Source organism: Centropristis striata, chromosome 4, assembly GCF_030273125.1.
Source record: "Centropristis striata isolate RG_2023a ecotype Rhode Island chromosome 4, C.striata_1.0, whole genome shotgun sequence".
NCBI lineage: Eukaryota > Metazoa > Chordata > Actinopteri > Perciformes > Serranidae > Centropristis > Centropristis striata.
In genome coordinates this window covers 15544082-15565392 of record NC_081520.1, presented here as the reverse complement: position 1 = coordinate 15565392, position 21311 = coordinate 15544082, and the positions used below count along the sequence as shown (strand labels likewise).

General features: G+C 39.5%; 2 protein-coding genes across 2 annotated transcripts; one reads left to right on the top strand and one right to left on the bottom strand.

Moving 5' to 3' along the window:
• Positions 1-300: 300 nt before the first annotated feature.
• On the top strand, positions 301-2547 carry ttc36 (tetratricopeptide repeat domain 36). The gene is made up of 3 exons (XM_059331337.1): positions 301-459; positions 690-878; positions 2203-2547. The coding sequence occupies exons 1-3, from the start codon at positions 315-317 to the stop codon at positions 2469-2471; spliced, it is 603 nt and encodes a 200-aa protein (XP_059187320.1). The 5' UTR covers positions 301-314; the 3' UTR covers positions 2472-2547.
• A 133-nt stretch (positions 2548-2680) lies between these two features.
• Positions 2681-8122, bottom strand: LOC131970071 (F-box only protein 40). The gene is made up of 3 exons (XM_059331336.1): positions 8084-8122; positions 6064-7935; positions 2681-3872 (listed from the first exon to the last, which is right to left on the bottom strand). Exons 1-3 carry the CDS (start codon positions 8084-8086, stop codon positions 3690-3692), a joined length of 2058 nt encoding a protein of 685 aa, XP_059187319.1. The 5' UTR covers positions 8087-8122; the 3' UTR covers positions 2681-3689.
• Between the last annotated feature and the right edge of the window lie 13189 nt (positions 8123-21311).

Below are 21311 nucleotides of genomic sequence, written 5' to 3'. Positions count from 1 at the left end.
TCATTTTAGTATTTGATCACTATTCATCCTGTGAGGTTTGGACAGTATGCTGTAACGTTTTCATCACTTTGCACTGAGCAGAAATCATCAGATAGAATATCTCTGAGAAAATGTTTTTCTTTTTGCCATTAAAACATCAGCTCCACAGCGGGCAGGCCTGTTCTGCATTTTTAACATAATCCAATACAGATGTGTTCAGTGCAGGCAAGTCTCAAAGTCCACCTCTGCTTACGCCCCCTTCTATGATTGGCTGGTGGAAATGGCTGAAGTTAGGGGGAGAAAGAATTCTCCACCCAGCTGTGTGTTTTGGCTTCATGATTTCTGTCTTTGCTTTCTTTACCAACAACAGTAAGATGGCCTCGGCACATGACAGAGCCGTACTCCAGGCTATATTCAACCCCACCACCCCTTTTGGAGACATCCCTAGCCTGAACCAAGAGGAGGAATTAATTGATGATGGTGAGCGTGAGCTTCTGACTTGATGTGTCTCCACATATCATGTCACAGCTTTTTATGTTTATCATTTCATAGCATATTGAATTTATTTGAACGCATTCCATTCCGGGACTAAAAAAACATGACATTTTAATCCAAGTTGAGTTCTGGGTGACATTTCTGTGTTTTCTTTGCCACGGTACCTGTCAATTGAGTTTGAGTGCTTTTTCAACCTGTTTATCTCACCCTGCCAGACAGTGGCTTTGACACAGAGTTGCTGAAGCAAGTGAAAGAGTTGGAGATGCGGGGTGTCTCGGCAGCAGAGGCTGGGGATTTGCAAGCTGCACTTCAACTGTTCAGCCAGGCAATCCAGATCCTGCCTCAGCGAGCCTCAGCCTATAACAACCGGGCACAGGCCCTGCGGCTGCAGGGGAACACAGCAGGTACATGCCACAGACTCAATAATAACCCTTTCCATAGACGCTGCAGTGTGCCGACATAGCAGACGCTTGAGTCTGAGGCCAGCATGACATCATATCAGAGCTTTGTCTATCTGATGCACTTTGTCAACAGTGTTCCTGTTGAAGCTCTGTTCACCTTTTGTAAGCTTCCTTTTACATCCTGTCTGTCACAAGGGTGGCAGGCAGGGTTGTATACAGCGACTGAAGAGAATTACAGGGATTTGGGTGTTTTGCTGCAGTCATATCTGAATAGTCTTTTATGACCTCCTAGTGCGCTTCGCTTTATAACCCATGTCATTATTTAACATCTTTCACTCATGAGAGTGTTGCTGTTGTGTTTTAACATTCACTCCCAGGAGATCATGTTGTCAATCACACCGTGCACTCAATACCATAATCTTTTTACTCACATCGTCTGTTTCCAAATTTGGAGTTTCTATCTATAGGTGGTGCTTTTTCAATTTGTCTGTGACCTGGTGCCAGTTGTTGTTCATGCTGACTAACAAGCTCTTTTGAATTTTCCCCAACAAATCACCAACATGTCTATTTAAAGAATATGCAGAACAAGTGAAATGAACTTAAATGAATGAAATGAACCAAGTTGAATGACTGCTGCAGCAAATTGATTAATAGGGTAAAGTCAATTTAGTGATATACCCCAATCCAAATATGACAAGAAATCACAAATAATGTCACGGAAACAGATACCAGAAGTTACTCATTTAGCAATTTTTTTTAAATTATTAGTATTTTGGGGCGAAAAAGTTGGCAGTTGTTGGTAGTTGTCATTGGCATGCCTTTGTGTCAGCCTTTATGTTTTTAAAATAAAAAAGTACTCCATGAAGATGTCTAAATATACTTTATAATTAAAATATATGCCAATATTAAATCAATTTTGTGCTTTGAATGCACAAAAAATTTGCATTGTCATGGAATTCTAGTTTAGAAAATACAATATTTGCCAGATTTAATATGCTTTTTTATGATAAAATTAGTCAGTTTCTGGACTTCTATCTTAATATGGACACAGACACAGTTAATTTTTGTTGTTTAAATGAATGTGGATACAGATAATGACATCTCTGTACACCTCTAAGTCACTTTAGTGTGATAATATTAGAATATAATCTTATTTGAATGCATCCTCTCCAATATGAGGTGGCAAAGTAATTTAAAGCAAATTCAGCTACATTTCTCTGAGTGAATATTGCAGAAGACCCAGACTGAGTAGCCTAAAAGAAATTACAAATTGAAAATCAACTTTTAAGACATGTTTGTGCCTCACAGTGCTCTTCTATCCTCTCAGGAGCCCTGGGGGACCTGGACCGAGCCATCTCTCTTAGCAGCAGCCGTGGACGAACCGCCTGCCAGGCGCTGGTGCAAAGAGGCCTTTTACGTAGATTAGCATGCCAGGTTGATGAAGCCAGAGCAGATTTTGAGAAAGCAGCTGCACTTGGAAGTGAATTTGCTCGACAACAAGCTGTGGTTCTAAATCCGTATGCAGCCCTGTGCAACAAGATGCTGTCAGAGGTGATCAACAAACTCAGAAACCCCGAAGTGTCTGAGATGATTTAGTTAATGAGATATTTTTTACACCTTGTCTGTTATGAAGTCCGTGCTTAATAAAAGAACCCGGGACTTTGACTTTGAACATTTTTAGCTTTGAATGTCCTTTTTGTTCCACTGACTATGCTTCTTTAAAACAGGGGAGGCCAACTGCAAGGTAGATTTATTATACAGTATATAATGTCAATGTCACACATTTACTAAATTAGAAACAAAGTGCCCTCATTACAAATTTGACATGTAGGACATGTGATATTGAGCATTCAAATACCAAACTTGTTTTATGGTGTGTGAAGTGCCCTCATTCCACACAGATGAGGTTCTTCAGCTTCTCTCCAGTAGATGTCAGTCTTGTCATGTAGAAAAACAGTCAACATCTGCTGCCCTAGTAATGCTTTCCACCACAACAATGAAATAGGATGGAATAAACAACACTCAGTAGTTTTGCATTACATGATATAGATCAGGGATGGGCAACTTAAATGCTGGAGGGGGCCACAATTTTTCACCAGCACTACCACAGGGCCACATATAGGACCGTGGACTTAACCAGATATGAGGAAACTGCATTATAACTATGTTTACAGTGCAGTAACTTAACATATTTCATGCTCAATTGCATTTATAACAGTAGAAATATGAATACAAAAGGTTTGAAGCAAATAAAAAATAACAACTTACTGTGATTTCTTTTTTTTCAGTGCAAGAACAGCAGACCAACATTAATTGCAAGAAGTAATTTTGTGCATTTTTACACTGCACGTTAAAGATTTCATGCTCAAATTTATGTAGTTGTACTGAGGGCCACTTCAAGTGAGGGTGCAGGCCGTATGCGGCCCCCGAGCCTCCAGTTGCCCATCCCCGATATAGGGACCCCACTCTATACTACTCTATACACTATAGCAATACATTTGTGAATAAAACAATCCATTACATTGAAAGATACATCTTGAATCATTAGTTCCTACTAACAGGCAAAACAGTTAGAGGAGACCTAACAAGAAAGTATAGATTACATAAACTGGGTCAAAATAATAAAAAACTGCAGTTTATGCCAAAGTAAATTCTTCACATTTATGTCCACAGGGCTTCACACAGCAGCTCTGAATTCCCTTTAGTTTCTATAGAGTAGCTGTATATGCGGAGGATACATATCACGACTGAGTGATTCTAAACGGGGCATCGCTCATGTTGTGGTCCGCCCACCGAGCTCTGGGACTATGAGAGTTATCTTTTATGCTTTACTTCCCCATGTATGTCTCTGACCTCTCCCAGGCAGGGTAAAGCCACCGGCTCAGTCTTCTCCTCTCTCTGGTAGAAGGAGCAGGTTTTCAGGTGATCTGACATGGAAGGAGTGTTGCTGAAGCTCCATTTGTCCACAGAGGAAAACAGAGAGCTGAACTCCCAAACCTGTAACACACAGAGACAGAGCTGAAGTACGTGTAGGAAGCTGCTGTCAAGACATCTATCAAGTGTACTGCAGCAATGTCCACGAGGATACGTTTATTTCCAATATCCATGGAATCTAGATCGCAGAGTATTTTTATCTCTTCGGGGCATGATGTTATTTCTGTATCCATCCAATACAAATGTATATAAATGATGCCCTTCATTGGGGAGCAAATACCCAGCTGTCGCCTACACGAGCTTATCAGCATCTTGTTTCCATGAATGATCACATCTGACTTGTTATGGAGGCACTGTGTTTACTGGCAGCAAGGCCTTTGGCCATTCCACATCACTGATATCATCGGCATGCTCTCTGTCCCATGATCACTGCAGCACAGAGAGTAAAAATACACACTTTATACACATGTTATTGTTTATTATCTCCAGCAGAGAGATTATGCTTTGGTTTGTTTGTTTGCTTGTGAGCAGGATATCTTAAAAACTACTTAACAAATTTTAAAAAAGAAGGAAAAGTTAGTAAAAAAAAAAAAAAAAAGTAACACTTTACAATAACCATCTAAGTAATGTTTATAGATGGTTTATAAACCAATTATTAACCATTTACAAAGTGCTATACATATTTAATCTTTAAATGGTTTCAACCAGTTTCTTAAAGGTATATGAATCATTTCAAAATCATTAACATACTAAATATGGTGTTAAAAATGTAATAATGAGTGAAACTAAAACTATTAATAAACAATTAATTATAATTTAATTGTTTGTTAATGGTAAATTCATTATAAACTTACATTAATATACCATCTATTAGCCATTTATAAATTATTTAGTTAGTTAAACATTAATTAATTATGTATTTACCATTCTAAATGGCCTATAAACGGTTTATAAATTATGATTAAACATTAATAAATCTGTTTACCATTTATAAATGATGGTTATTGTAAAGTGTTACCAAAAAAATGTCTTCATGGTAACATGCTTGGTTTATAACTTAAAAAAATAAGTTTAAACCTGCCTTTTCTTCCTTTTTAATTTGCTGTATTGTTTTCTAATTTCCCTTTCTCTTCTTCAGATAATTACCTTGTCTAGCTTATGTAACAATGCACATTTGATGGTGCTTCATGCAGAGATGGTGCTTCAGCATCATGATAAATATAAATGTAGCTCAGTTGTCATGAGTCCAAATCACTTATCATCCCTTTACAGTACACAGCCCTAATAATTCCAGACAGGATTTAGATAAGCTCTGAAGATCAAGGCAGCTGGAGGCGTCCTCAAGGCTCAGAACACTGATGACTCGGCGTCCCAGTGGCCTTGTGGTCTAAGCCAAGGGGTCTAAGGTGAAGCTTAGTGTTTAAATGTAAACACCAAGTCCCTGATTTGAACCCTCCATCACTCCATTTTTTACAGAATCTTTCTACTGTCACATAAAGGGAAAAAATAACTCACAGAAGATACCACTGAGTGAATATTAAGGCTGCAACTGATTTGTTTTCTGAAGTTTATACTGTCGAATCAAATTAGAAGCACATTGCAACACTGACTGATAGATTAGCTCAACTGTCTTGTTATGGCTTGGACACCAGAAAAGGAAATTTGATTTTTGCAAACACTTCCTCGTGCTGCCTGACCCCATACGCAGCTGTTTTTTGATAAGGAGACAGAACAACATAGCGACTCTCCCGTGGCTGCTTCAGTGGGAACCCATTAATGGTTGCCAACACGGCTGAGATTCAGTTTGCAATATTGTTAGAGAGGACTGTGGAGAGTCTGGAGTGTGTTTACAATGCAGCAGCTGTCACTCTCTATGAATGACTGAAATTTTCCAATGGACAGAATGGTGCCAGACACTAAAGGGGAACTGATATATATATATATATATATATATATATATATATATATATATATATATATATATATATATATGTATGTATATATATATAGTTCGGCCTTGTTTTTACTTCCCCCTCACTGTGTACAAGGTGGACATCAAAGTAATCAAAGTAGTATAGAGATGGGATGGTAGCTCTCTATCATTATAATACATACAAAGTACAATAATACATTTATGGTAATCCTCCAGAGTCCAGAAAACAGAAGGACTTATTGATTCAAGCAATTAGCCCAAAATATCCATATATACATTTAATTTTAGGGGGGGAAAAACTAGAATGTTAAGGATACTTGCTTTCTTTCGACATTTCCAGGAAATGCCCCCGTGAGAATATGTTTTTTTCTTCCACTTGAGGGACACCATCCCTCTCTCCTGCAACAATGTGGCACACACTGCTCTCATCAGATGGGAGACTTGGGCCAGCTGAGATAATGTAAAACTGTCAAGGTAAGCAGCAATGTGTTGAAGGATCTCCAGGGGCAGGCTGCTCAGGGGATCTATATTATGTGCACCATTTCTCTTCGTGCCGAAGGTTTTCCCGCTTTCACAGAGAAACGAAGGGACTTCTGGCTGGAGGACAAAGGCGCTGACATCTTGACAGAATTTGATTGTAGCCTGATGACCTGCAGGGTGAAACCTCGTCTGGGTGAAAGCACAGCCGAGGTATGCTAAGGGGCAGCGTTGTTGGAACCAGCCGCTTAAAGAGGCCTGGATGTCAGAGTGCACATTCCTGAAATGAGAGCAGTATTCATCACGGCGGAAGAAGTGGCCACACATGTAGCTGAAAACTGAACTTCTTTTGTTGTGTCTTCTGGTGATCGATTCTGCTTCGACGTGTACATGAAGGCCGGGCGGTTTGTCTGCGATGACATCAGCAAGCGATGCATCTGCCTTGAATGGAGCAGAGGCAAAGCTGTATGTTTGTGTTCCTATATCTACATAGAGGCCATCTCTGCCCACGCTCTCTGAGATTAAATGCCCCTTCAGTTCATTTTCAAGGGAGTTCAGGAGCGTGGCGCTAACTTCGTCACACTTTGGAAGATCCTCGACTGACACGCCCAAATCTGCCGTGTCAACACTCACGCTGATCTTGACCTTCCGTGCAGGGTCCTTCAGATAACTGCGCTTTGCTCGATAGCTGGTAGGAACATTGAATGTGCGGACAGTTTTGACCTCGATGGGCTCCAGTTTCCCATAAACAAAATCCTTGTCTCTTGGGGTGCAAGCAGCAAGTTGGCCAAAGTTGATCAGCATTGCTCCGTTGTGCACCAGATACATGTTGTATTCAGCAATGTTGACTTCCCTGCTTAACCTCTCGAGGACCCCGTCTTGCCATGGCGCAAGGCCAGTAATACCATCCATGCTTGAAGCTGCAGCAGCATTCTCTTGGCTCAGGTGTGAGTCTCTTGGCTCCCCCTGACTGTTTGATGATGCTTGCTCTTCCTTTGCCTTCTCCTCCTTCTCATTCAGCTTTTTGACAGTTTGCTTGCATCCCGCCATATCCTTGTTGAATATTTTCTCCCAGGAGCTGTAGTTCTGAATACCATCCACGTCCCGGCACATTGCCAGAGCATCTCTCTCCTCTTGGCTCAGTTCTATTTCCTCCATGCTTGTGCAGCCATTTTCTGTAAATTCACCACAATCTAAAGAACATGCTGCATCTTCTGCAGGACTGTTAGCCCCAGCAGTAACTACCTGAAGGGCAGCTTCCTTCTCTATCAACTCAGGAAAAATGTTCTTCATTTTGATGGATCGAAACAGCAGCTCTTGGTCCCTGAGTGCCATAGCAACATCTAGGTTTAGCTCAGTTTGAGGGCTTTCTAAAACATTTTTATAAAAGGTCAGATCGGTTTCTGAAACAGGCCAGCGGTTCCATTCCTGAGAGCAGCAGACCACGCTGGCAGGGCACACCTCCAGGTGTTTGGCCAGCCTGTGGCGCAGCATGGTGAGAGGACAGCCGTAGTTGACATTGATGCAGGGGACTGTCTCGTTGGGACAGAGAAGCTGATGTTCCTCTTGTTTGCACAAATGAAAGATGGCACCACAGTTTTTACGACACTTGACGACCACACATGACACAGAGATCTGCACCGGGAATTGACAGTGGGCATTGTGACACTTGTCACAATGTTCATGATGGCCCACAGGCATCTTTCTGCTCCTCACCTTCAGAGAGAAATAACACAACACAGAATACAGTAGCAGTGGGAAACATTTCTAGGTTCATACTAACTTAAAGCTGTAAGTAATATGAGAGTTAAATGCTATTATAAATCTGATAAACTAATGTTTAAAGTAAAATAAATGCACTTACCATTGTTGCTTGACAATGATCATCTAAGCAGAGTTTCAAGCCACAAACACTGTTAGAAAAATGGTCAAATGTTTCAAGTTTGAATTGTTATACTGCACATAGAATCTATACTTCCAATATAGTGTTAATATACAATAAGTTTGACTCATTTTACAGACTTTACATGCATAATAATATGGGGAAAGATAAGATGAAATACATTAACATTAATAAGCAAATAAGAACTGCAAGTTTACTACAACAAAATGCTCTCTAAAAAGACAAATAAATCTACATTTACTTTCAACTGGAACAATAACAGTGAAAATTCTCACCCTTTGCTCTTCTCTGCCTGTCACCTTGTGTTTGCTGGCACCCCTGAATAACCTCTGCACTGTGTCTGGACGTTATAAATAGACACAACGGAGGGGCAGACAGGCCAGTGGGACGGGGCACCATTGTCCCACAGCCATTAAAAGGCAAGGTCAAGTTACAGCCTCCACCTCTGCTTCACTGTGAGAGGGTGGTGTTAATAGCAGGTAATCCACGCTCTCAACAGTTTAACTACCGTGTGTTCCAACACATCAACATCTTATCACGTGCACAAAACTGTCCTTGTCTACATTATACTGTTGACATTTTATATTCCATTACCACCAATCGTATGTGTTTACTTCCAAAATTATACACTGAAAAAAATTGGAGTGACATTTATTTTAAAAAAGCTAGGCAAGTGTTTGTAATCTTTACTCAGGCTGTTTCTAAGTAATATTTATTTAATAGAACCACTTTTTTTAAAAATGAAAATACACAAGTAAATTGCAGATTCACTGATGTCCCTCAATTACATTTTACATGGAAATATCAACTAATTAAGCCAATGAACTGGTTTAGTGAATATTACTTGGAACAAATGATTCAATTTACATACAAAACTGAGGACACATAATAACAAACTATCACTAAGTAATGCACAACATGAAAAACTGCTTTTTTAAGGTAAAAGCACTGAATTCGTATTTCTTTGTAGAATTTATATAGATGATTGAAATAATAATTACAGGGCCAAAAAAAATAATTTTTCTTCAGTGTAGCCACACTTGAAAGTAATAGTTGATTAATGAAAATTTAAGTACTTTTTCAATATTTTAAATATTTTTTATAGGTGTGTTTTTCTGATAAGGACATTTGTTTTAGAGCTATGACAGGATTAGTTGTAGGTGATTATTCATTTCATCAAAAATATATAAACAGTATAATGTTTTGCTTTAAGCTGATTTGTCCTGATCCGTGTCCTCCACTAGATGTCAGTCACACACTTTCAAAAACTCCAGCAACATTTCTCCTGCAGCTGCTGCTGTCAGATTCAATTCATAACATGGATTAGTGAAACTCTTTGGGGTTACAATGTAAGATCAAAAAGGTAGTTTTTATGATGTTTTGAAATGGTGGTTGGTTCATTTAAATTCACCTCAAGCACATGGAGTTCATTATGTCCTAGATTTAACTTAAAATTCTATCAGTTTTGGGACCCATGTGTACTTTTTAAAGGAAATTAGCTGGAGGGAAATTCATCTTCATCAAGTGTTGTTTTGGTTCAGCGTAGAAACTGGTGCATTCTTAACACCTTGCATCATTTATGGAGTAGGCCCAAGTAGCTGCCTCTTTTAATCAAATCACCACTGAGTGCTGTCATAACATAAACCTCTGCTGCTGCTACAACAGCATCAGTTTGATTGTACACATGCAGTAGTTCATTTCCTCTACAATGCATGGCACTGATTTGAAGTTGTATACAAAAAATGCACACCTGTCGTTCTGCGTTGTTTGTCATTCATGTCATCTTTCATTCACTTGCAGGAATACTGTGTTGTGCAACGTAATGGGGCATTGATCCAGTCTAACTACTTTTATCTAATTACGCTCATTTACATTAAGGCCGGCTGAACTATCGTCCTGTTCACACCCCCGCATCACCCTGCAAACACCTCCTGACACCCATTTTCAAGCCTGTGTAAAATGTGCTGGATCCACAATCTGCATCTGGAGGTCTTCATGCTACTCTTTGCCTGTCACCTGGCACAGATAACAATGAACCGCTTATCAAAGGCAGCTGCTTTGCTCTCTATAGGCTCTGCAATCAGCATATATTTCATCAAGAGGCAGAGAGAGAGAGAGACAGAGAGACTCTGGTGTGGCAAAAAATACTTGCTATTTCAGTGTCTTGTTGCTGCACAACAATAGCACAGCTGGGAGTGGAGAGGTCTATTTGTGAGGTTATAGTTGTCAAAACCAGTTGGAAAAGTCCTTTATAACAGGTGTAAAATGCATTAATTAGTTTCTGCTAAATGTACTATTCCCATTTGATTCAAAATGTAAAAAAAAGTTGCTTTATTTTGTTCTTGATCTTCAGCAATTATACGTGGACCAATATAATAAGCAGCTGTTGGCTTTTCTTGCATTCTGTTCACTCCACTGTTGTTAGTGATACCAGAATACAGTGACAGACTGATCGACACAACTCTCATATTTGTAATTTAAATATAAGGCTAAACCCAGTAGCCGGTTAGCTTAGCATAAAGATGGAAAACTATGGGGAAAAGCCTGAGTTCATTCAAAGGAAACAAACCCCTTTATCAACCCATTTAAAGCTGATTAACACATCTCTTATTGTCGTTGGTCTAATCCAGAGAAATAAAACAATAATTTGAAGTTTAACCAAATCCTCTAAGCCATGCGACAACATACACTCACCAGTCACTTTATTAGCCAGCAAGATGTTTCCAATAAAGTCGGGGCGTGGTCTTCTGCTGCTGTAGCCCATCACCTTCCATGTTGGATGTGTTGTGTCCGTTCAGAGATGGTCTACTGTAGACCTTGCAACGAGTGGTTATTTGAGTCTGGCCATTCTTCTCCAAGGCATTTTGGCCCAGAGAACTGCCTCTCTATAGATATTTTCTCTTTCCTAGACCATTCTCTGTAAACCCTGGAGATGGTTGTGCTTAAAAATCCCAGTAGCATAGATAGTTATGGTAGAAGTAGTTGTGTAGGTGAGGTAAAGCATGATGCCGCAACCTTGTCATTCTTTATACACTCACTTCTCCCTTTGCTTTTACACTCCATAACTTCTGACTGAGCGTCCTTCATATTTACTACAGACACTAGAGTGTGCTGATAACTACAAATGTAAATATGGAGCATTTCAAGCTGCTGTACAAATGACACATGGGGTCATTATTGCATGAGGACAATCTACTTAATAATCGCCTAACCCGCTGTAGACCCCTGTAGCAAATACACAAAGCACAAGCAAATTGAGAAAACCTTTTCATCAATTTGACAACACAAGCGCAGCATTTAGAAAACATGCTGCAATTACCACAACACAACACAATAAGAAAATGCGCTGCAAATAGTCCACAACATGGAGTGTTTCCAGAGGACACCTAAAAGTGATGCACATGTCTGGACACGCATGTGATATTATCATGTTATATCTTTTTTTTTTTTAAATTACGTTTAACTACGTCTTTTATTTATTTTTGTATGTTTATCTGTTTGATTTTATTGTTTTATTTATAGCATCAGTTTAGATTTATGCACTTATTTGATTATTTATTGCTTATCGTTAGCCTATATGGAAATGTTTGTTTTATTGTTTTTATGATTCTATGTACAGCACTTTGGAGACGTTTTTGTTGTTTAAATGTGCTATACAAATAAAGTGGATTGGATTGGATTTATTTTTAGATAATGATAATAAGCTATAACGTTACATGATAATGATATTTTCATGTTATAATGTGAAATATAGCGTTAGCCCGCTAGCCCGTATCAATCAAATTGCAGTTAAACAAATCAAATAAATGAATGATATACATTTTAGTTGATCTCTCTCAACGGCACCGAGTTTGTCTTGGTCTTGCTAGCCTTCTAAAGCTAGCACGCTATGATTGGCCGCTAATGTTAGCATGCTATGATCAGCCACTAACATTAGCACGCTATGATTGTTATAACATTATAACGTGAAATTATCATTATCTTGAAATAATGTGATACTATCACAAGTGTGTCCAGACCTGTGTATCACGTTTAAGTGTCCTCTGGAAACACTTCTGTTGTGTTGTGGTCTTTGCAGCGTTTTCTAAATGATGAGCTTGCGCTGTCAAATTTATGAATATGTTTTCTCAATTTGCTTGTGTTTTGTGTATTTGCATGTATTTTCTTAAGTTGCATCGCTGTGAGCTCTCAGATTCACCATATTTCTGGGTTTCGTGCAGATAAGCAGTGAGATAAAACAAGTTAGTAAACAGGTGCTGGTAGTTTGGCTTTGTTAGCTTTGCACTAGCCGAGCTGTTTCCACTCTTTTGTCAAACTAAGGCTTCATAAACTTTTCTTTCACTTTCAGACATTTCTCTACAGAAAAAAAATCATTTTTACGATTTACTAACAATTTGTAAAGTATCAAGATGTTTAACAGAACGTTGAAGTCTCATTTAATAAAATTCATCTGAACACTCAGCTTGAGTTCTTATGCAACCTGGCAGCTCAAAAAGAGGATAATTACAGCTTGTCCATTTTCTGTAGAGCGGATTTCAGCAATTCTCGGGCTACGGGTTAATGATTCATGCAAGCTCCATGTCATTTAACTCTAATTTAATGTTCTGAGATGTGACTGGACAGCTTTAGATGGCAGAGAAAAAAAGTCAAACTTGATTAATATTCAAGGCATTCCAAAGCTGTCAGCACACAGCAGGACTAATAAAAGCATCACTGGTTTGGAGTTTTATATTGAAGTTTTGCCTGCTTCCACCAACACGCCAGGCACAGTGCATCCTTATATGGTCTGCAGAGCTTCCTATAAATCTCACCCAATTCTCTGAGAGTTTCCCTTTTTATTGCCATTCCTCTTAAAGATTGCCCCCATTTTGGGATTTCCATCTAGTTTATTATACCTGGCAAAACATATTAATAAGGCCAAACCATTGGGAGGACATAGAGAAATATGCGCTGCTGCTGAATTTCCAAAGACCCGAGCAACTGTGTTGGTACTATGTTTATTACAGACCCTGGCCCAGCAGAGGCCTATAAATAAGCTGCAGATGGCTATGGAAATGCCTAATGAAAATGAAAATGCATCAACTCAAAGCAGAGCTTACATACTGCATGAGTTTGAACTTTTCGTCTGAGTTACCAAAGACTGCATTCTTAGAACTGATTTAATGTTTCAGCTCACTTGAATTCAATTAACACATGAATAGACTGTCAATCTTGTGCCCCTCGGATAATGTTTGTTAAGAAATAAGACTTGAGGATATGTTGATGTAAGTGTACTGCTGTATACTGTAGATATGTATTGGAATATTATGCAACTTATTAGAGCTGTGTTGATTTGTCAATTAATTACTGTTGATTGATTAAAAATTAAAAGAATATTAATTGTTTTGCATCTTTTTTATTAGAAGGAAAGCCAAAATGTGAGACTTCAGTTTCTGCTTTCTCTGCTATAGAACAAACAAACAAATCATGACATTTGAAAACATCACCTTGGAAAATTCTGAAAATTATTTGAGAAAATATTAATCAATAATGAAAATAAGTGTTCTTATATGTATATGAGACAATTCAATGTGCCTGGGTTTGTAAGTGCAATAGCCCATCGAAGGATAAGAGCCTGTCTGCTATTTTTGTTTTCTTGTTTTATTTGTGTTAGACTCTTGGGAGAAAAGCCTTTGGATAAAAGAGATTTAAAAAAACAACAACAAATAGATTAGTTTGGAATTTGGAAAATGTGATGTGAATTCATCAGGCTTTAAATGTAATGTAATAAAAGCGGCACTTCCAGGCTTAAAGAGTGAAGCCAATGTGGAAGCCCCTTTAACCTGCATTCTCACTAATGGCCAGCAGGGGGCGACTCCACTGGCGGCAAAAAGAAGTCAATTTGTATGAAAGTCAATAGGAAAATGACCTTACATCTCACTTGATTTATTACCTGAGTAAACATTTTTCTAATGAGCTGTTCATTTTGACTAATGATTGCCCCTTGATAAACAACCTAGTGAGCTAGGACAAGCATAAGCTGATGATTTAGCATCATTCCTGAGCCCACAAACCAGTGGGTGATGCCACAGTGACTGTGTTCACTATTTTTATACAGTCTATGGTTGTTTCACATGAGTTTAAAAAGAATAAAAAGTCTATTCTACACTCATTAAAACTATAAACCATCTCCATCATCTTACCTGCCATTGTACATTACTTCACAGCTGTAGGACACATTTCATACTATATGCCTTTAGGTGTATATATAGGCAACTTCACACCTGGTTTTCACATCTTCATTATGCAGCCCTCCTTATTCCTTTCATTTAATTAAGAGGGTGTCATACATGTTTTCCTTTAAATCCCTCAGCACTTCAACTCTCCAGCCTCTTGTCGGGCCTGACTGAGTAAAAATGAGACGCTTTGCTAACCCTGACCAATGAACATGCAAATATTTATGGGCATATCAATTTAGCTTCCAGCCTCTCTGCCCAATATTCAGCTTTTAATTACACAGACTAATTAAAAGTACCTTGTAATGAAGTCTATGTAGGTTCTCCCTCAGGGCAGCTGGCTTTGTGTCATTTTGCATCATTAATGGAGAATATGCTGAAGAATGACAAAATCTCAAAAATTGTAAATGAGACATTTCACTCCACTTATTTTCATAATGTCGAGAGGTAATAACTGCTAAGAGAACGGGGACACAGTGTGGGGGAAGTTTCAGCAGCAAGTCATTTCATGGCCAATATACAGCCATAATAAATGATAGATCATATAAAATTCATGAAAGTAGTAAAAAAGCTTGTTGTAGACAAGTTAAATAATAAAGTGCACTGAAGCCATTCATCAGCTCAGTATTGTCCCTGCAGGAGGAACTTTTACATGCATAATGTGCACATTTAAAGTCGTCCTTTGCACATGTACAGTCACATGGCCTCACGTGTAACTCTACAGAAGAATGGAAACACAAATGAAAAACATCAAATCGAAACTGAATCCTTGCTGAACCTCCACACACTTTTTGACTCTGCTGGTGTGATGACCAGTTGCCTGGTTGAATGTGTACGCAAGTGAATGTGTGTGTGTGTGTGTGTGTGTGTGTGTGTGTGTGTGTGTCAGTGTGCTACATTTGTTATCAGTCAGCCTGGCATCTGTCTGGGTTTGTCAGTTCCCTGCCATACAAATGTCAGGAGAGCATAAAGCTGTAGTAGCACTCAGATAAAAATGTGGAGAAAAAACCTGTGTTTATTTAGTATTTTCCCCTCACATACATTATTTTAAGGAAGTTCTATACACCCCATAGCTCAACACTCCACAGCAGAGGAACAGTTGTGTGGCTGGCTGACAGCAGCTGATGCAAAAGCTAGCTGTCTACCAGCTATGCTTATAGCCTGCAGCAGTGACAGATCATTATATTTAAGGCCATGTACTTAATGTGAGGGTAGAGCAAAATGGAGGTGCATTTATGTTAAAGTTATAATATGCAAGCAGACAGAAGCACATATCTGACAGTGGTTATGGATACCGGTCATCGTGGTCTTGTCATTGTCATTATCTCTGCCAGGCAAATGCCTGAAGGGAATCATGCATTTGTCGGAGTGTGTGTGTGAGTGTGTATCTGTCTTCCTGTGTGTAAGTCTGTTTGTCTGGAGGTACTCTCTCATACTACTGGACAAATCAGCTCGATATTTGTTGAACACATTTATGATTACGTTATCAAGGACCTCTCATGGGTGTGGTGATTTTGAAAATCTGTTTTCTTGATTTTTTTTAAATAACATCATTCACTGTGGACTCCTCACTCTGGTAATGGCAAGACAGCAACATAGTAAAAGGCATTTCTAGAAACCAGCTAAGCTAAAAACAAGCCATTCCTAGTCTGTTGCAAGTCACATTTTGATCTCACTGCAGATGCACTAGTGTCAACAACGCAGCCATTAATGTTACATTCCATCATCAACCGGGCAATAACCACTACTCCTGCTGCGTACCTGCTCTAGGAGTCCCAGATACGTTCAAAAAACAATCGCCATCATGCCTGGCTTAAAAATATCATCCTGAGGTGCTCGCAGCTCGGTGAATTTCATGGCTTTCTCCAAGAATTGTATCAACATGACTACAATACAGCAATATGCACCATAAATTGCAACAAACTAAAGTACCATATTTCCTCAAATAGTAGCCGGGGCTTCTATTAATAAAAAATCAGTTTGGGACCCGGCTAATAATAGGGGCAGGCTATTATTTGAAGGAGGCTTTTATTAAAAAAGAAAATCAGAGCAGCTCTGACCGGCACTTTTTAGAGTGTTTTACACAGCCGTTGTAGCTTAGTTCCCGGATGTCAGCCATATTGGAAGTACTCGGATGTAAACAAACAATAAACAGCACGCTGAATGTTCATTTTAAGCAGGATTTAAAATGTCTAAACTACTAAAAAGCCCAGAAGAACATGCGTAAACTACTCGACTTTACAGAGAATGACTAGGACAGCGGGAGAAACAACCATATTTACCTACAACTTGTGTGGCGAAACTTCAAAATACAGGTGTTGTATCAAAATCTGGTCAGTCATTAATAGGGGCCCGGCTTTAAATTGAGGAAATACGGTATGCTGAAATAACTACAATATGATTCCAAAGAGTAAAAAGCCTGAATTTGTGCTTTGTCAGGTCTTTCCACAAGATGACAAGCAAAGAACTTTTAAAATGCCTTTTTTTTCTGAATTATCAGAAATATTCTTTGTCAGGTCAATCCACAAGGAAACAACATTTAAAATGCTGAGCAGGAGACTCTCAACACCCGGTGGAAATCTGCACTCTACCGAGTGCATCCTTCTAGTTTAAAGTCATGTTTCTGACCATCTCATGAATATATATCTTATATTCTTTGTCTATTCAGCTCTCATTTAGTCTCCACATCCTGAGAAAAATATCTGTTTCTTTTGCTGCCATGCTTGTCACTATTATTTGCCTGGTTCCTCGCAGCATGTTTGCTGAAAACGAGTGCCCACAGGGGGTTGATGAGAGTTGTGAGACTGAACCATAAATGTGCAGCAATGCCAAAGCTAAAAGAAGCTCAAAAGCTCCCAGGGTTCAAATGTGCAACTGTTACATTGATTAACTGTTAACATATGAATGGTTATTAATAGGGGGTAAAATCTGTCTTGTTTATACATTTCTGCATCAGTTCATTCAGTTTCAAAAGTTCTGCTTGGTGAGCATGTTGGGTTTGGCCCTATTTTTGCCATACATCCCATTGTGACCACAGAGGCATCATTACTGAGTGGAAAATTGACAGCACAAAAATAATGCCTGAATACTCAATGTGACAGCCAGACAGAATAATACAAGACAGAGAAAGAGAAAAAGATGTTGTGAGTGACGACGCTACTCAGTCTAACATCTCCTGAGCTTTGGTGCTGGATATAAAAGTATCTGCGCACGAATCATTTGTTCACTTATTTTCTCTCAGTTTCTGCTGTTTGTCTATCAAGCATAATTTTATCAGGGATCCACAGGAAAAAAAATCGCAGCAGAATGTCATGCAACAGCCATTGATAAAGATTATTTCTTCTCATGTGGCGCAGCTAAAATACCCTCTGTGTTTCTGCTGTTGTGAGGCTCAGTGATAAGGAGCAGACGCTGATAAGAGACCTCAGCGGAACCACAGGATGTCACTCCCATCGCTAACCTTGTGCTTTCCCAACAACTATAGTAATGCACCTTGCAGTTTGTGTGTCTGTGTGTGTGTGTGTGTGTGTGTGTGTGTGTGTGCTCAAATATGCATGTTTTGAGGTTATCATAGTAGAAGCACAAATGATACGTGTGATATGTTTGCAGCATTGTTGTGCCTGCTGTCACTGCGGTGCTCTATATCCAGTGGTCATGCATATGCATTATATTAAACGTTTTTTGTCATTTCATCTCTCATCCCCAACTCCATGGCATAACACATTACAAAAGAAAAATAAAAGAAAAAGATAACAGCACAAACTACGCCCTGGAAATTACCATAAAGAAGACACATCTCCGTGAAAGCCTTAACAACAAAAACAAAAACATTATGAGCTTCACAAAGTTAGTATTCAGGGGTATCTTATTATATGGACTTACATAAAAGTGTTAATGTTGCCTGTTGCTGCCTTTGAAACCCAAACACAAAGAGATAATGCAAAAAGAAGAGCACAAAGACATATGGATGTATTGAAAAGGACTTCCTTAAAGACCTGTAATGGATGACTAATGATATTGATTCAATCTAATTACAAATACAAGACTAATAGCTCCACTGGAGACCCACTAAATTAGAAAAAGTGATGGACAGCAACAGCTTGGTGTGTTTGCAGCAAACAAGCTTTTTTATCTACGTCTGCATTAACACGTACAACCCCTGCATTCAAACTTGGTCTGGATCTTGATCCGAAGGAGGAGTTTTGTGCAATTTAATCAATGAAATGTCGACCTATAAAATATATGCGGACTATGTATCATAGAGAGCTCAGCAAATTCCTTACAGGAACTGAAAAAGACCTTTGGCTTACAACAATCGCTCCTTTTCAAGTCGAAAAGTCCACAGTCAGGATATTCTAGACTAAGCCACATGGATCAGAAATGTATGAAATTCCCTGCTGTGTTGTTCTCCAATTACTACCACCAATGTTTACCTCTGAATTGGCCCAGACTCTCACAGCATGCCCTCTTGGTCTCAGTCTCACACAACTGCTGCCTGCAGCTCCTCTCCAAACGGGGGCGTGACTCAGCTACACAACTCCGGGGGAACTGCCACTCTCATGCTCCATTAGCCTCTGCGTCCCCAGTGGATGAAGAAAAATGTATTCACCACTGGGACGCCGCTGCCACAGACATCTAAATAGCAACCATTCGTCCTTTCTGCTGCGTCCTCGGCGCTTCGGATGACCTCATGACTGGAAGCGCACTCGTGGTTAAATCAGGCGAGGAGAGAGTAAGTTTATAATCACAGCATGTGAAGATCGGGAGGTTGACAGTGATTGTTTAACCCTGAAATTACGCTGAAAGATGAAGCATGGGTTACTTCATGCAAACATAAATGGTGCACCAATTCTACAAGCTGATTTTTTTACAACAAACAGTGCTGTGACTTTCAGGCAAGGTTTTGGAGGGTTTTGCTGCAGGAGGCTGGATGATGGCTTTAGGTATCAGTGACTATGTAGATGGAGAAGCGGCCACGTAAAGCAGGTGGATTTGCCATGGCTGAACCCAGAGGGAAATCATGGAGTTGTCTCTGTCAGACAGGCAACCCTGTAGCTCTAAATGGGATGAATCACAGAGCAAACGCTCAGGTCACTGCTGCAGTATTGATTACCAATGGAAGATGTCTGATTCTCTTTCTCAAGTCTCACTCTCTTATCCCACCACACACACTCAGACACACACAGGCACACAACTGCATTACACTTTGCTCTTAGTTCCAACTCATTTGCAGTCGGACTGCGCGTTGCAAAATGTTTATGCAAAAGCTGTAAAACTTACCCGGTCGACAGCGTGTACTCTACGTGGCGATCGCTTCAAAACCCATTTCCAATTTACAGTGGAAGTGTTTTGCGATGGGCGTTTGTTGAACATACAGTATCATTCATTGGGCGGACATTAAATTTGAAAGCTTGGTGGGGTGTTTATTGAAGTCCTGACCCCGTCCTCCACTCATTAAATTGATTCATGGATTCAATAAGTGGGGCACAGGCGGCAGGTGTGCATGTCGGTGTGCACACAAGGCTCACAGGCATCCATCACACTGATCAGGTATCTTCAGCTGCTTCTCCATGCAGCACTCTCACAAGACCCCTGCAGATGTTGCTGGCATACAGCCCAGCCTGACCTGAGGCGAGACTGTATGCAGGCACGTATACATGCACACACACACATGTATACACACGCTTGTACAGTAGTTATTCACACAAATATGCAAAATCTCACACAAACAGGCATTCACATCCTCATAAGCCCAAAGCTTTCATTTCATTATACTGTGTATCGTTCAGGCCAAATGCCAAATGAGGTTAAACTGTCTTCTGGAAAGAGATCATTCATGTTCCACTGGACATTTGGAGCCAGCTCTGAAGCCTCACAACTAAAAATAGAAACCAGGATTCAAAACATCTCCAGTCTTCAGTTTACCAGTGAGTTTTTGATGTTTGTCGAAGCTATCAAAGGTAAACACAGCCTGAGGTTAAATACCAACTGATGTCATCACAATATTCATGGCAAGTTTGCCTGAATTTGTAAGAGTGAACTTTTTATCTCAGAGTGATTGTAACCTTAAGTACCTTTGTATTACATAATGCTCGGCCCAGTGTTCATTAGAGAGGACATGGCCTGAGATTTCACACTGAAACATTCAGCGGTGGGGAATTAAATGACCTGCAGCACATCTACCTGAACCTGTAGCCTTTCCCTGCACTGACTCACTAATGAAAACATTCTATACTTGTTTTTGGCTCATTAGCTTTTCAAGATTAAAACTTTTTGCCAGTGTTTACCCAAGGTTCTGACTCATACCCAAGAAAATCAATCAAATCCTAAAGTTGATACGTGATTTATGTTATGCAATGGTACAGTGCAAAGTGGTGGTAAACAGGATGAGCCTTATTATTAGTCTGTTATAAAAGCCAGCCTCTGCAGAAAAGGATCATTTGTATAGACAGAAATTCACGATTTTCAGTTGTCACTAAGACGTTTCAGTGTCACAGACTCTGTGAGATTTGACAGTAGCAACTCAGTCACCCCAACGACACCATAATCATCCCACTCGTCATCTTTCTATTCAAACAGACTGAGGAAAAAGCCTCTAATAAATGCAAGTTGGAAGGTGTTAGATGCAACTACGTCAATTATTGATATTATATGTTACATTTTTGTACTTTCTTCCCCATTAAATTGAAGCTAGATAGAAAATACTGGTGAGTAGTTACAAGTAATCACCCTTCTCATCAATTTGCTTTCAAAAAAACACCCAAGGATGCCAGCCAAAGCCACTAATCACAGTGGCAGCTTTTTATTACCAAACAGCTAATTCCATTCACTACTGCTGATCTCCCTGATGGCTCAGATTATCTTTGGTTGGGCTGTGTTTGCTGTTTTTCTTATTCGATATGCTAGCTCCGTAGCATTCTGTAGCTCTGGTGGTGTTTACAGTTGAGCTTGTGCTGATGGCTTGTGGGATTGTC

Bases quoted from the DNA above. Each gene is read 5' to 3' on its own strand.
- ttc36 (XM_059331337.1), top strand. From the start codon at position 315: ATGATTTCTGTCTTTGCTTTCTTTACCAACAACAGTAAGATGGCCTCG. The intron at 460-689 runs GTGAGCGTGAGC...TCACCCTGCCAG, and splicing joins GGAGGAATTAATTGATGATG to ACAGTGGCTTTGACACAGAG. The intron at 879-2,202 runs GTACATGCCACA...CTATCCTCTCAG, and splicing joins GCTGCAGGGGAACACAGCAG to GAGCCCTGGGGGACCTGGAC.
- LOC131970071 (XM_059331336.1), bottom strand. The intron at 3,873-6,063 runs GCAAGTATCCTT...TGTGTGTTACAG, and splicing joins CCTGGAAATGTCGAAAGAAA to GTTTGGGAGTTCAGCTCTCT.